Source organism: Priapulus caudatus, unplaced genomic scaffold (genome assembly GCF_000485595.1).
Source record: "Priapulus caudatus unplaced genomic scaffold, Priapulus_caudatus-5.0.1 Scaffold353, whole genome shotgun sequence".
NCBI classification, from domain to species: domain Eukaryota; kingdom Metazoa; phylum Priapulida; class Priapulimorpha; order Priapulimorphida; family Priapulidae; genus Priapulus; species Priapulus caudatus.
In genome coordinates, this window is record NW_014577414.1 from 297,929 (window position 1) to 312,860 (window position 14,932).

Here is a 14,932-nt window from a genome sequence, read left to right on the forward strand (position 1 = left end):
TATGCACTATGCGCCATGCACCATACACCATGCACCATACACCATGCACCATTCACCATGCACCATGCACCATGCACTATACACCATGCACCATGCACTATGCACTATGCACTATGCACTATGCGCCATGCACCATGCACCATGCACCATACACCATGCACCATTCACCATGCACCATGCACCGTGCACTATACACCATGCACCATGCACCATGAACTATGCACTATGCACTATGCATTATGCAACTATGCAATATGCACTATGCACTATGCACCATGCACTATGCACTATGCACTATGCACTGTGCACTATGCGCCATGCGCAATGCACCATGCACAATGCACCATGCACTATGCACTATGCACTATGCGCTATGCACCATGCACCATGCACTATGCACCATGCACCATGTACTATGCACTATGCCATATGCACCATGCACTATGCATTATGCACAATGCACCATGCACTATGCGCTATGCACTATGTACTATGCACTATGCACTATGTACTATGCACTACAATGTATGCACCATGCACTATGCACTATGCACTAAGCACTATGCACCATGCACTATGCACTCTGCACGATGCACTATGCACTATGCACTATGCACCATGCACCATGCACCATGCACCATGTACCATGCACCATGCACCATGCACCATGCACTATGCACTATGCACCATGCGCCATGCACCATGCACCATACACCATGCACCATTCACCATGCACCATGCACCATGTACTATGCACTATGCATTATGCACAACGCACTATGCACTATGCACTATGCACTATGCACTATGCACTACAGTGTACGCACTATGCACTATGCGCTATGCACTATGCAATCTGCACTATGCACTATGCATTATGCACAACGCACTATGCACTATGCACTATGCACTATGCACTATGCAATATGCACTATGCACTATGCACCATGCACTATGCACTATGCGCCATGCACCATGCACAATGCACTATGCATTATGCACTATGCACTATGCGCTATGCATTATGCACTATGCACTCTGCACTCTGCACTACAGTGTATGCACTATGCACTATGCACTATGCACTATTTATGCATTATGCACTATGCACTATACACTATGCACTATGCACTATGCGCTATGCACGATGCACTATGCACTCTGCACTATGCACTACAGTGTATGCACTATGCACGATGCACTCTGCACTATGCACTACAGTGTATGCACTATGCCCTATGCACTATGTATTATGCACTATGCACTATGCACTATGCACNTATGCAACCATTCACTATGGCCACTAAATGCACTCTGCACTATGCACTATGCACTATGCACCATGCACCATGCACCATGCACAATGCACCATGCACCATGCACCATGCACTATGCACTATGCACTATGCATCATGCGCCATGCACCATGCACCATACACCATGCACCATGCACCATTCACCATGCACCATGCACCATGCACCATGCACTATACACCATGCACCATGCACTATGCACCATGCACCATGCACCATGCACCATGCACTATGCACTGTGCACTATGCGCCATGCACCATGCACAATGCACCATGAACTATGCACCGTGCACCGTGCACCGTGCACCATGCACCATGCACTATGCAGTATGCACTATGCACTATGCACCATGCACTATGCACTATGCACTATGCGCTATGCACTATAGTGTATGCACCATGCACTATGCACTAAGCACTATGCACCATGCACTATGCACTATGCACGATGCACTATGCACTATGCACTATGCACCATGCACCATGCACAATGCACCATGCACCATGCACCATGCACTATGCACTATGCACTATGCGCTATGCATTGTGCACTATGCACTATGCACTGTGCACTATGCGCTATGCACTATGCATTATGCACTATGCACTATGCACTATGCACAATGCACTATGCACTATGCACTATGCACTATGCACTATACGCTTTGCACTATGCACTATGCACAATGCACCATGCACCATGCACTATGCACCATGCACCATGCACTATGCACTGTGCACTATGCGCCATGCACCATGCACAATGCACCATGCACTATGCACTATGCATTATGCACTATGCGCTATGCATTATGCACTATGCACTATGCACTATGCACTCTGCACTCTGCACTACAGTGTATGCACTATGCACTATGCACTATGCACTATGCATTATGCACTATGCACTATGCACTATGCACAATGCACTATACACTATGCACTACAGTGTATGCACTATGCACGATGCACTCTGCACTATGCACTACAGTGTATGCACTATGCCCTATGCACTATGTATTATGCACTATGCACTATGCACGATGCACTATGCACTATGCACTATGCACTACAGTGTATGCATTATGCACGATGCACGATGCACTATGCACTATGCACTATGCAGTAGTTGTTGCAACGTTATGTCACAAAAGTTGTTGCAACGTTACGACGCAAAAGTTGTTGCAACGTTACGACGCAAAAGTTGTTGCAACGTTACGACGCAAAAGTTGTTGCAATGTTACGACGCGAAAGTTCTTGCAACGTTACGATGCAAAAGTTGTTGCAACGTTATGACGCGAAGGTTGTTGCAACGTTACGACGCAAAAGTTGTTGCAACGTTCTGATGCGAAAGTTGTTGCAACGTTACAATGCGAAAGTTGATGCAACGTTACGACGTGAAAGTTGTTGCAACGTTACGACGCGAAAGATGTTGCAACGTTACAACTCGAAAGTTGTTGCAACGTTACGATGCGAAAGTTGTTGCAACGTTACGACGCGAAAGTTGTTGTTACGTACGCACTATGCACTATGCACTACGCACTACACACTATGCACTATGCACTATGCACTATGCACTATGAACTATGCACTATGCACTATGCACTATGCACTATGCACTATGCACTATGCATGCACTATGCACTATGCACTATGCACTATGCACTATACACTATGCACCATGCACTATGCACCATGCACCATGCACCATGAACTATGCACTATGCACTATGCACGATGCACTCTGCACTATGCACTACAGTGTATGCACTATGCCCTATGCACTATGCATTATGCACTATGCACTATGCACTATGCACTATGCACTATGCACTATGCACTACAGTGTATGCATTATGCACCATGCACCATGCAGTATACACCATGCACCATGCACCATGCACTATGCACTATGCACCATGCACCATGCACTATGCACTATTCACTATGCACCATGCACCATGCACCATGCATCATGCACCATGCGCCATGCACCATGCACCATGCACCATGCTCCATTAACCATGCACCATGCACCATGCACTATGCACTATGCACGATGCACTATGCACTATGCACTATGCACTATGCATTAGGCACTATGCACTGTGCATTATGCACTATGCACTATGCACTATGCACCATGCACCATGCACTACGCACTACGCACTATGCACCATGCACCATGCACCATGCACCATGCACCATGCACTATGCACCATGCTCCATTAACCATGCACCATGCACCATGCACCATGCACTATGCACCATGCACTATGCACTACAGTGTATGCATTATGCACGATGCACGATGCACTATGCACTATGCACTATGCAGTATGCACTATGCACCATGCACTATGCACTATGCACTATGAGCTATGCACTATAGTGTATGCACCATGCACTATGCACTAAGCACTATGCACCATGCACTATGCACACTGCACGATGCACTATGCACTCTGCACTATGCACCATGCACCATTCACAATGCACAATGCACCATGCACCATGCACCATGCACTATGCACTATGCACTATGCACTATGCACTGTGCACTATGCACTATGCACTATGCACTATGCACCATGCACTATGCACTACGCACTATGCACTATGCACTATGCACTATGCACTATGCACTACAGTGCATGCACCATGCACCATGCACTAAGCACTATGCACCATGCACTATGCACTATGCACTGTGCACTATGCGCTATGCACTATGCACCATGCACCATGCACCATGCACCATGCACTATGCACTATGCACTATGCACTATGCGCCATGCACTATGTACTATGCGCCATGCGCCATGCACCATGCACCATACACCATGCACAATGCACAATGCACCATGCACCATGTACCATGCACCATGCTCCATTAACCATGCACCATGCACTATGCACTACAGTGTATGCATTATGCACGATGCACTATGCACTATGCACTATGAAGTATGCACTATGCACTATGCACTATGCACTATGCACTATGCACTATGCGCTATGCACTATAGTGTATGCACCATGCACCATGCACCATGCACCATGCACTATGCACTATGCACCATGCACTATGTACTATGCGCCATGCACCATGCGCCATGTAGTGCGTTGTGCATAATGCATAGTGCATAGTGCATAGTGCGTACCATGTAGTGCATAGTGCAAAGTGCATAGTGCATAGTGCAAAGCACATAGTGCAAAGCACATAGTGCAAAGCACATAGTGCAAAGCACATAGTGCATAGTGCATAGTGCATAGTGCGTTGTGCATAATGCATAGTGTATAGTAGATGGTGCATACACTGTAGTGCATAGTGCAGTGTGCATAGTGCATAGTGCATAGCGCATAGTGCATAGTGAATAGTGCTTAGTGCATGATGCATGGTGCATGGTGCATGGTGCATGGTGCATAGTGCATAGTGCATAGTGCTTACTGCATAGTGCATGGTGCATTGTGCATGGTGCATAGTGCATGGTGAATGGTGCATGGTGCATGGTGCATGGTGCATAGTGCATAGTGCATGGTTCATAGTACATAGTGCATAGTGCATGGTGCATAGTGCATAGTGCATAGTGCATAATGCATAGTGCATAGTGCATAATGCATAGTGCATAGTGCAGAGTGCAGAGTGCTTAGGTGCATAGTGCCTATTCATGGTGCATGGTGCATGGTGAATAGTGCACGGGGCATGGTGCATGGTGCATGGTGCATGGTGCATAGTGCATGGTGCATGGTACATGGTGCACGGTGCACGGTGCACGGTGCACAGTGCATAGTGCATAGTGCATGGTGCATAGTGTATAGTGCATAGTGCATAGTGCATGGTGCATGGTGCATGGTTCATAGTGGATCGTGCATCGGTCGTGCATCGTGCATTTAGTTGCATCGGTGCAGAGTGCATATGTGCATTGGTTGACATAGTGCATAGTAAATAGTTGCATTGGTGCAGGTGGGCATGACACTGCAGTGCATTGGTGATAGGGCATGTGCCATGAGTGCATAGGCATAGCGCATAGTGCCATTATGTGCTGTGCATAGTTGCATAGTGCATTAGTGCATGGTGGGCATAGTGATATGATGAGTGCATGGTGCATGGTGCACGGTGCACGGTGCATTATGCATAGGTGCATAGTGGCATAGTGATGGTGCATGTGATGGTGCATGGGGCATGGTGCATAGTGGATGTGCATCGTGCATCGCTGCATCGTGATGGTGCATAGTGCATGTGCGAGTGCATTAGTGCACAGTGCGATGTTAAATAGTGCATTGGTGTCATGGTGCATACACTGCAGTGCATAGTGGCTAGCGATTAGCGCATAGCTGCAGTATGCATAGTTGCATAGTGCATAGTGCATAGGTGCTAGTGCGATGACGGTGCATATGTGCATTGTGAGGTGATGGTGACACCGGTTGGCTACGGTGCACGGTGCATATTCATAGTGATAGGTGATGGTCATAGTGCATAGTGATGGTGAATTGGTGCTATGTGCATAGTGGATCGTTGCGTCTTGCACTGGCGTGCATAGTGCTAGTGTCATAGTGCATTTGGTGCATAGTTGATAGTGCGCATGGTTGCATAGTGCTAGTGCTGGTGCATGGTGCGATGGTGCATGGTGCAGTAGTGCATATGTGCATAGGCATTAGTGTCTTGGTAGTTGATAGTGGCATAGTGATAGGTGCTACACTGTATGCCTTGTGCAGAGTGCATAGTGTAGTGGCTGTGATAGCGCATAGTGCTATTGGTCATAGTGCTAGTGCATATGTGCATAGTTGCTTAGTGCGTTGTGCTAATGAAGTTAAGTGCATTAGTGCAGATTGCATAGTGCATAGATAGTGATAGTGCGTTTACACTGTAGATGCAGAGTGCTAAGTGATATGTTGTAGTGCGTTTGGCAATGCATAGTGATTGTACTGGTGTCATACACTTGTCAGTGGCATAGTGCGAGTTGATAGTGCATAGTCGCATAGGCATAGTGTTATGTGAAATATTGTTAGTGCATGTTGCATGGTGCATGCGTGATGGTGCATGGTGCAATGACGTGCTGGTGATAGAGTGCATGTTCATAGTACCTGTGCAGTAGTGCATGGTTTCATAGTTGCATAGTGCTAAGTGGCATTAGTGTATTGGTGCACAGTGCATAAGTGCATATGCATGACTGGTTAGGTGCAGAGTGCATAGTGCATAAGTGCAGTAGTGCAGAGTGCATAGTGCATAGTGCTAGTGCATAGGCTAGTGCATGGATTGCATGGTGCATGGTGCCGGTGCCCGGGCATTCTCGGTGCATAGTTTGCATAGTGCATAGTTGATGATGCAGTAGTGCATGTGCATGGTTGATGGTGGCATGGGTGCATGGTGCATAGTGGATCGTGCATTAGTGCTGTGGATCTGATAGGTGGCATAGTGCATCGGGCATCGTGCATAGTGCATCGTGAATTATAGGTGCATAGTAAATCGTGCATGGTGATGGTGCTCACTGCAGACGGCATTGATGTAGTGGCATAGGCACAGTGAATAGTGATCGTGCATGGTTGCATAGCTGCATTAGTGCAAAATAGTGCTCTTGCATAGTGATACTGATCGTGCATAGTAGATACACTGTGTGCATAGCTACTATTGCATAGTGCATAAGTGCATAGTTGCATAATTGCTTAGTGGAATCCGTGCATGATGCATAGTGCATTACAATGTACAGTGCATAGTGCAGGTGATAGTGCATAGTGCTTAGTGAATAGGCATAGTTTGCATTTAGCGCATTTAGTGTCAGAGTGATAGGTGGCAGAGTGCATAGGTGGCATAGGGCCTAGTTCATGGTAGCATGGTTATGGTGCTGTGCATGCCGGATGGTTGCTGAGTGCCGTGCACGGTGCACGCGTGACGGTTGCATAGTGTCATTAGTGCAATAGTGATAGTGCATGGTGCTTGGTGCAATTGTGCTAGTGGATCGTGATAGTGCATCGTGCATCGTGCATCGTGCCTAGTGCATAGTGCATGGTGCATTTATGGTGGCATGAGTAAATGGTTGCATGGTTGCATGGTTGAATCACACTGCAGTGAATAGTGCATAGTGCATAGCGCATAGTGCATAGTGCATAGTGCATAGTGCCTATTGCATAGTGCATACTGCATCGTGCATAGTGCATACACTGTAGTGCATAGTGGAGAGTGCATAGTGCATAGTGCATAGTGCATAGTGCATAGCGCATAGTACATATTGCATAGTGCATAGTGCATAGTGCATACACTGTAGTGCATAGTGCAGAGTGCATAGTGCATAGTGCAGAGTGCAGAGTGCATAGTGCATAGCGCATAGTGCATAGTGCATAGTGCATAGTGCGTACACTGTAGTGCATAGTGCATATACTCTGTAATGGTTAATACTTGTCGTATAAGCAGACTTTCTAAGCACATCCAGTAAATGTTGTCCTGCATAAGTTCAGAAATTTGGCCAATGTGCCTGACATTAAAAACTTACAAATGCATTTCTCCTCTCATTATCACCGAGCTGCGCCTCTAAGTCTTTTAGACTCTGTACAGATACTACTCTCTGGAACTCTTCCAGAGTATTGCTGTTAGCAGCAACACGCTTCCGTTCCAGCTTTTTTACACGGTGCGATATGTCTGCTAATTTCATCAATACCATCCGTTGAAAAGCTAAAAAAATAAATAAACAAAAGCATACATTTATAAAATGATAACATATTGGTGCAATAAATGAAATGTGATTTTGTGTGAATATGAGCGAGCTGTGTAATAGACTGCAATTTTTCTGTGATAATTTCCTATTAGCTAGTGGTATATTGACCAAACATTAATTCTGGAATCGGTTATGAAAATAGTCTAAAATGCCCCCCATGTCATAGTGTGATAAATTGTCCTTACCAGCAGTCTCAACAGGATACTGCAAGTTTTCTACTTTTTTTGGTCGTCCACCCTTGTTGCGTTCTTCCAGTACAGCTAAAAGGGAGCAATCTTAATTAATAACCTCTAGGCAGACACTACACTTTAACTAGAAGTCTGTCAGCTAAGATACAGGAATAAAGGAATAATGATTAAATTATTATCTACAACCATTGAAACATCGTTTTTGGAATATAGTCTGCAAATCTGACCCCCCAAAACTGATTAATTTGATCAGTAACTCTTCCTTTTATTTAGGAAAGGTGACGAATGCCCAGGCCAGACCACAACTAGGGGTCCAGGGACCGAGTCCATTCGATATACTTACTTTTTCCCACAGGGGTTGAACAAACAAAAGAAGGTTGACACGTACTGCTGTTTTCTGAAAAGAAAATGGAGTGTTATAAGAGTTCATGCTGGAGTCCAAATGATGTCATATGGTTAGGGTTAGAATCAAGGCTTGGACTTTCTGTCTAAACTTCAAGCCCCTATCTATACCAGAGAAATTCTCAAGTCTACACGAGACAAAATACTGATCGCAATGGAATATGTTGTATAGATTAGATTTAGTCTCGCTTTTTCGCTAGATTTTTTGCTGCTAACTTTGCCTGTCAATTCATTCATTTTTAGCAATTTATTTTAATTACTATACCTACCACTGGCACTGGTGTTATCGTCATATACCATACTGTTCAATGGTGATTCTCTGATTCCTGAAAAAATTAAAAATTGGAAAAAAATGATAATAACGACAATCTCGTTTAAAACACTATATAGCAGCGAATTTTGTTCACACATCCTTAATGGAAGCTTCTCAGTCCACTTAAAGGGTCTTATACATTCCAACAATAAATATATGACTAATAATTTCTTTGGGAATGGGACCAACACTTCCTCTTCGTAAATTTCACACTACCCCACTCTGACCAAGGGGTACATCGATATCAGGGCTGGATGGGGGGGGGGCATTAGGCCAAATCCCCCACATAATTCAATTAATTATGTTACTAAGCCTACCGCTGATATTAGATGATCTTGATGTCTTCGTTACCGGTAGTGTTCTAGGTGGTGACGGGAATTCAGGATAATTTGGATTCTCATGGTCATCTTCAACTGAACTGTTTTGTCCATTTTCTGAAATATCGATATCGGATTCATTTAATGCAGAAGTTTAAATGCAGAAATATTGACATAGGTCGCCTCCTGAAATCACAATTTATGTATTATTCTCTGTTGAAGAGGGAGAATTGGGCCATGCGCCTATAATGTTGAGTAAGAGATCAAAGTTTAAATGAATTTACGATGTACCGTTAATTCATACAGCAGAAAATAACTTTAACACTATTGCTGGGAGCGAATTCAAGATCCCGTATTAGAGGTGAATTGCCAATACTGAGGTTTCTTTATGCAATAACATACATTTGTAGTAACATTTCACTTCCTTAATTATTTATACTGAAACAGCTTTATAACACGTCACTTTCCACGAGGCACCATTGTAATATGCTGTCAATTCTGAAAGTAGCAAGAGCAATATATATGTATACAATAAAAAATTCATGAGTTATTTAATAAACCTGCCTCCGGTATTAGATAGTCTTGATTTCTTCGTTACCGGTAGTTTTCTAGATGCTGATGGTGATGGGAATTTAGGATGATTCCGATTCTCCTGGTCATCTTCTTCAACTGAACTATTTCCTTCATTTTCTGAAATGGCGATATTGGATTTAATTAATGCACAAGTTTAAATGCAGAAACATGACATAGCTAGGTTGCCTCCTGAAATCACATTTTATGTACTATTCTCTGTTGAAGCGGGAGAGGCGGCCTATAATTTTGAGAAAGAGATCTGATATGACATCAAAGTTTAGGCTGAACAAACTAGAAAAACGCCAATGGCCAGCCTTTTAATGGATTTTCATTAGCTAGAAAAGAAAATACCAATATCTTGACATTACAGAATGGTGTTACCTCCTTTCATTTAACAATTGAAAAAAAAAAAAAGATACCGTCAAAATTGTATTCATATTGTGGATCTGATGGTGGTTTAATTTTGCGTCGCTTGGAGGATGGTTCATCTTCCAACTCCAGCTCAGTGGCCGTCGAGTCCTCCACGTTCTCAGCTTCCTTACGTGTACCTGAAAGCCAACAAAATTTATTAAATTAATGCATAAAATAATTTTAGAATACATCACTGAAAACAAAATTATAGCACTTATGAATTACAATCTATTCCATCAACATCTTCCACCATAACGTGTTTATTATATTTAACATGTGAAACCGTGTTTTAAGGGAGCGATCCAATGTGTTAATAGATAGAAATAAATGTAATAAAGGACAGTATATAACATGGTAATGGTACTTACGGAAAAAACCTTTTACTTTTAAAATTGTATATGCATCCCACGATGCATCTGGCTCTGCACAATTTCTCAACAAAGAATACGGATTTTTTGTTGATGCTGGAGGCCAATATAAGATTCCTGCTTTCATCCAGTTTATCGGGATAGCTGAACTGGTTTCCTTGTAGTCATCCTTGTATACCACATTAGCAAAATGAAATGATTCCTCAGCAGACATCTAAAAAAATAAAATACATTTAGGCCCTAGTGAAAAATGCATGTAGGCCCTACATACATTACTGTATGATTGAGCATATACAAGCGGAACGCCTGTACCCCGTCACCCAGTGAATTTCACAAGATATCGAGCTCACAAGATTTACACAAATCGTGCGGCAGCCATCGCCGAGATTTTGACGTAGTAACGTAGTGACCTAGTTTTCTGTAAGCCTATATACATACACATATCCACCAAATTATAAATTGACAATTTAAGTGCAGGAAGCATGGATTGTAGCAAGCTAATTCCTTGAAGTATATCCGGTATAATTATTTCGACCAGAATAATTACCCCAAGCTAATTCATTATTCTTTCGATCTTTTATCCCACTGACCAACTTATAAATCAATCCATGCAGTAATGTAAAATATTTTCACCTAAAAGTTAGAAAATTTACACAAAGTGTCAACTATTATAAGCAAAGATAGATCAAGAAACCGCTCAGCCATCCTGAATTTCCCACCCTAAAATTATTTATTTAACTTCTATTAGATATCCTAGGACCCTAAAATTCTTGATAGACCAACCTAGGAAAAAAAATCACGCGCCCGGGGGAAAGTGACACCATGATTTCAGTTTCGGGCCTGCGATGGAATCACTCTTATTAAGTTTTAGATTACCACATCACTGATCAGTCCTTCGATTAAATGATGCAGCAACGTTACATAATTAGGCCTATAAGGCGAGAGACCATATGCACCTACCTCGAAATAAGCAGCAGCAGCAGAAAAAAGAAGGGAGAAGATGGCGACATCCGAGCATGAGGATTCCAGTACCAGCCAGTACCAAAGATTCTAGAGTGCCGTAGGCACAAGATAGACCACTCTCCAATCATAGCGTAGTAGGTCATGGGTCGCCACAACCACCATTTTGGGAAGCAAGTTCACACGAANTTTAACATGTGAAACCGTGTTTTAAGGGAGCGATCCAATGTGTTAATAGATAGAAATAAATGTAATAAAGGACAGTATATAACATGGTAATGGTACTTACGGAAAAAACCTTTTACTTTTAAAATTGTATATGCATCCCACGATGCATCTGGCTCTGCACAATTTCTCAACAAAGAATACGGATTTTTTGTTGATGCTGGAGGCCAATATAAGATTCCTGCTTTCATCCAGTTTATCGGGATAGCTGAACTGGTTTCCTTGTAGTCATCCTTGTATACCACATTAGCAAAATGAAATGATTCCTCAGCAGACATCTAAAAAAATAAAATACATTTACTGATTTAGGCCCTAATGAAAAATGCATGTACATACATTACTGTATGATTGAGCATATACAAGCGGAACGCCTGCACCCCGTCGCCCAGTGAATTTCACAAGATATCGAGCTCACAAGATTTACACAAATCGTGCGGCAGCCATCGCCGAGATTTTGACGTAGTGACCTAGTTTTCTTTAAGCCTATATACATACACATATCCACCAAATTATAAATTGACAATTTAAGTGCAGGAAGCATGGATTGTAGCAAGCTAATTCCTTGGAGTATCCGGTATAATTATTTCGATCAGAATAATTACCCCAAGCTAATTCATTATTCTTTCGATCTTTTATCCCACTGTCACTGACCAACTTATAGGGCCTATATCAATGACAATCCATGCAGTAATGTAAAATATTTTCACCTAAAAGTTAGAAAATTTACACAAAGTGTCAACTATTATAAGCAAAGATAGATCAAGAAACCACTCAACCATCCTGAATTTCCCACCCTAAAATTCTTTTCATAAACCATGATGAGATAAATACAGGTTGTATGGTCGATGCAACAGGCTGCTGGCACTTTCTTCAGCAAGTGGGTTAACAATTTACCTTGTTATTCAGAATGATAAAGAGGCAAGAACACTTTTCCTTCCTCTGCTGGTAAGCACATTCCCTTAGATTTTACATCTGCAGCAGTAATTGTCATCCGAACATACACAATGTTCTCAATATTCCGACATAAATACACAAACATTTTTGATGAGGCACATGGGCGCTTATAGAAATCAGTTAAGCAAGTATGCCTTACGACATCACAGTCATATGAATTGTTGCCATTCACAGCTTTTACGAATGCATAGGTTCCATCTTTTAGAAGTAGTACACCATCTCGCGGTGTAGCCTTGATGATAATGCTCTGCTGGTCTTTTGGCTTTTGAACCATAGCACTCATTTTTTCTTTTTCTTTGAGTCGCCTGACAACTGACACTAGAGGGTTATTATGGTTTTTTACCAATTTTTTAATCATTCCAAGATAGTTCTCAAACGCAAAAGCACTTATATCATCCAGAGAGCATTTGAACTTTGACACATCATCAGCTATATGCAAGAGATTATGAATGTTGTATGTCAAAAACTTATCCTTGTACAATGCACGACACTTTGCTACAAATAACACAAGCAACTCTTTTGCATAGACAACCTGAGCTGCAGAGCTGTTTTGACAGAGAAGTGAAATGGCAACACTCAACATAACGAAATGATCATAGAAATCACGTGCCAAGATACCCTTGAAGGCAACTAATCCTGTGTATAGTAAAAACTGTCTGCATTCAGTTGCCTTCCATCGGTCCACAACAGATAATGGCCTTGGTCTTCTGGCAAATTCCGACGGAATAAATGGCACGAATGACAATAAGCGATCGGAAATCCTAAGTCTGTGCAATGCAGCTATTCGGACACCTCGATCACCCTTGATAAGGAAACGCAGCAATCGTCTAACAGTACCAAGGCATACCAGATGCATATAATCTAACACAAAACAGGACACCATGCCAATACCTAAATTTTCAAGTGGAGAGTCACCGGTCCTATAAATTTGATACTCATCATTTAAGAATCCATCATCAGTTCTGAGAGTTCCAATCACAGGATATACTACTCGTCCTTCCCAAGTACCAGTTACATCACATCGTTCACAGCCGTGGTAAGAATTGTGTCCCAAAACTCTTTTTATAAATGATCGTGCTGGTGCATCACATATGAAAGATCGGATTGTAACTGTGTAAGTAACACCCTGATGAACAAATCCATTTCTTATCAACTCTTCTGCTTCTAACACAAAATCTTCCAAATAATCATCTAATGAATCTGGTTTACTGTTACCACTGAACAACGATACAATGTATGGGTGAAGTCTAACTTCAGATTTAACCTTAACCAAGATGGGCCAAAATTGTTTTTGAGAACTTTTGGCTATAGGCAATCCATCAATATTCACATCAAGAGTAAAACTGTTGTCAATAGCATATTGCAAATGTTTTTGTAGAATGTCTTTTAAGCCCAAGTAAATATAGAGACCGCCACATTTTTCGCAGACATCCAAATTACGCTGTGTCTGAACTAACGTTCTAAAGTCAGCCGGTAGATGATGTCCTGATTGACGCAGAATAGAGAGTAATTCATTTACAGCATCACGGGTCTGGTTTGTATTTGCTGCCCATTGACCTAATTTCTGGCAAAGGTTTTCATTATCGCTATCATCGCTGGACTCATCACTACTTGTGGGTGGCCCAGGATCTTTATTTGGATCATCATCATCATCTCTACTTGCTTCCCCTGGATGAGGTAGATCATTGCTCTCTGTATCACTGAAAGTATGATGTTCTGCATCCGACTGGTTCTCTGAAGATTCTGTCTCTATATCTCCATCTGAAGTTGACGATTCATTGACATTTTCTGGAATTTCACCAGCTGTGCGGAGTATCAACCTTCTACGTTTCTGATAGTGGGCCCACGACATGCTGGAAGATATGACAATTCATCATGCAAAAGCTTTTCACTGTAAACATCCATGGGCATCGCCAGCCTTTTCCAAGGAAAATCTATAGTTCCCAGCCATTTTGAGATATATATGCACCATCTGTGGATTGTAGCACTACTTGTCTGGAAACCATGCATGCACAGCACGTTTTGTATTCATATCCAGTATCCTGAGTTGATCTACAAAAAATTAGGATTAGACTTAGGGTTAGGGTTAGGTTTAGCCGTTAGGGAGACCGGGTAAATAGCGAAAAATGGGATAATCGGTCGTTTAGCCACAAAACATTGGCGACTGGTTGACCGGTTGAGGAGCCACTAGGGC

At 42.6% G+C, this 14,932-nt stretch overlaps 1 protein-coding gene across 1 annotated transcript in view; it reads right to left on the reverse strand.

The window, feature by feature from the left end:
* Positions 1-12,761, reverse strand: part of LOC106809423 — a 48,933-nt gene extending 36,172 nt beyond the window's left edge. Inside the window, exons 1-9 of the mRNA XM_014812504.1 lie at positions 12,679-12,761; positions 11,849-12,062; positions 10,240-10,368; positions 9,812-9,937; positions 9,248-9,364; positions 8,887-8,943; positions 8,559-8,612; positions 8,213-8,287; positions 7,806-7,984 (exon numbers count right to left, since the gene is read on the reverse strand). Of these exons, the coding sequence (XP_014667990.1) occupies positions 7,806-7,984; positions 8,213-8,287; positions 8,559-8,612; positions 8,887-8,943; positions 9,248-9,364; positions 9,812-9,937; positions 10,240-10,368; positions 11,849-12,062 (951 nt within the window). The 5' untranslated portion in view covers positions 12,679-12,761. The remainder of the gene's footprint in view (positions 1-7,805; positions 7,985-8,212; positions 8,288-8,558; positions 8,613-8,886; positions 8,944-9,247; positions 9,365-9,811; positions 9,938-10,239; positions 10,369-11,848; positions 12,063-12,678) is intronic.
* Between the last annotated feature and the right edge of the window lie 2,171 nt (positions 12,762-14,932).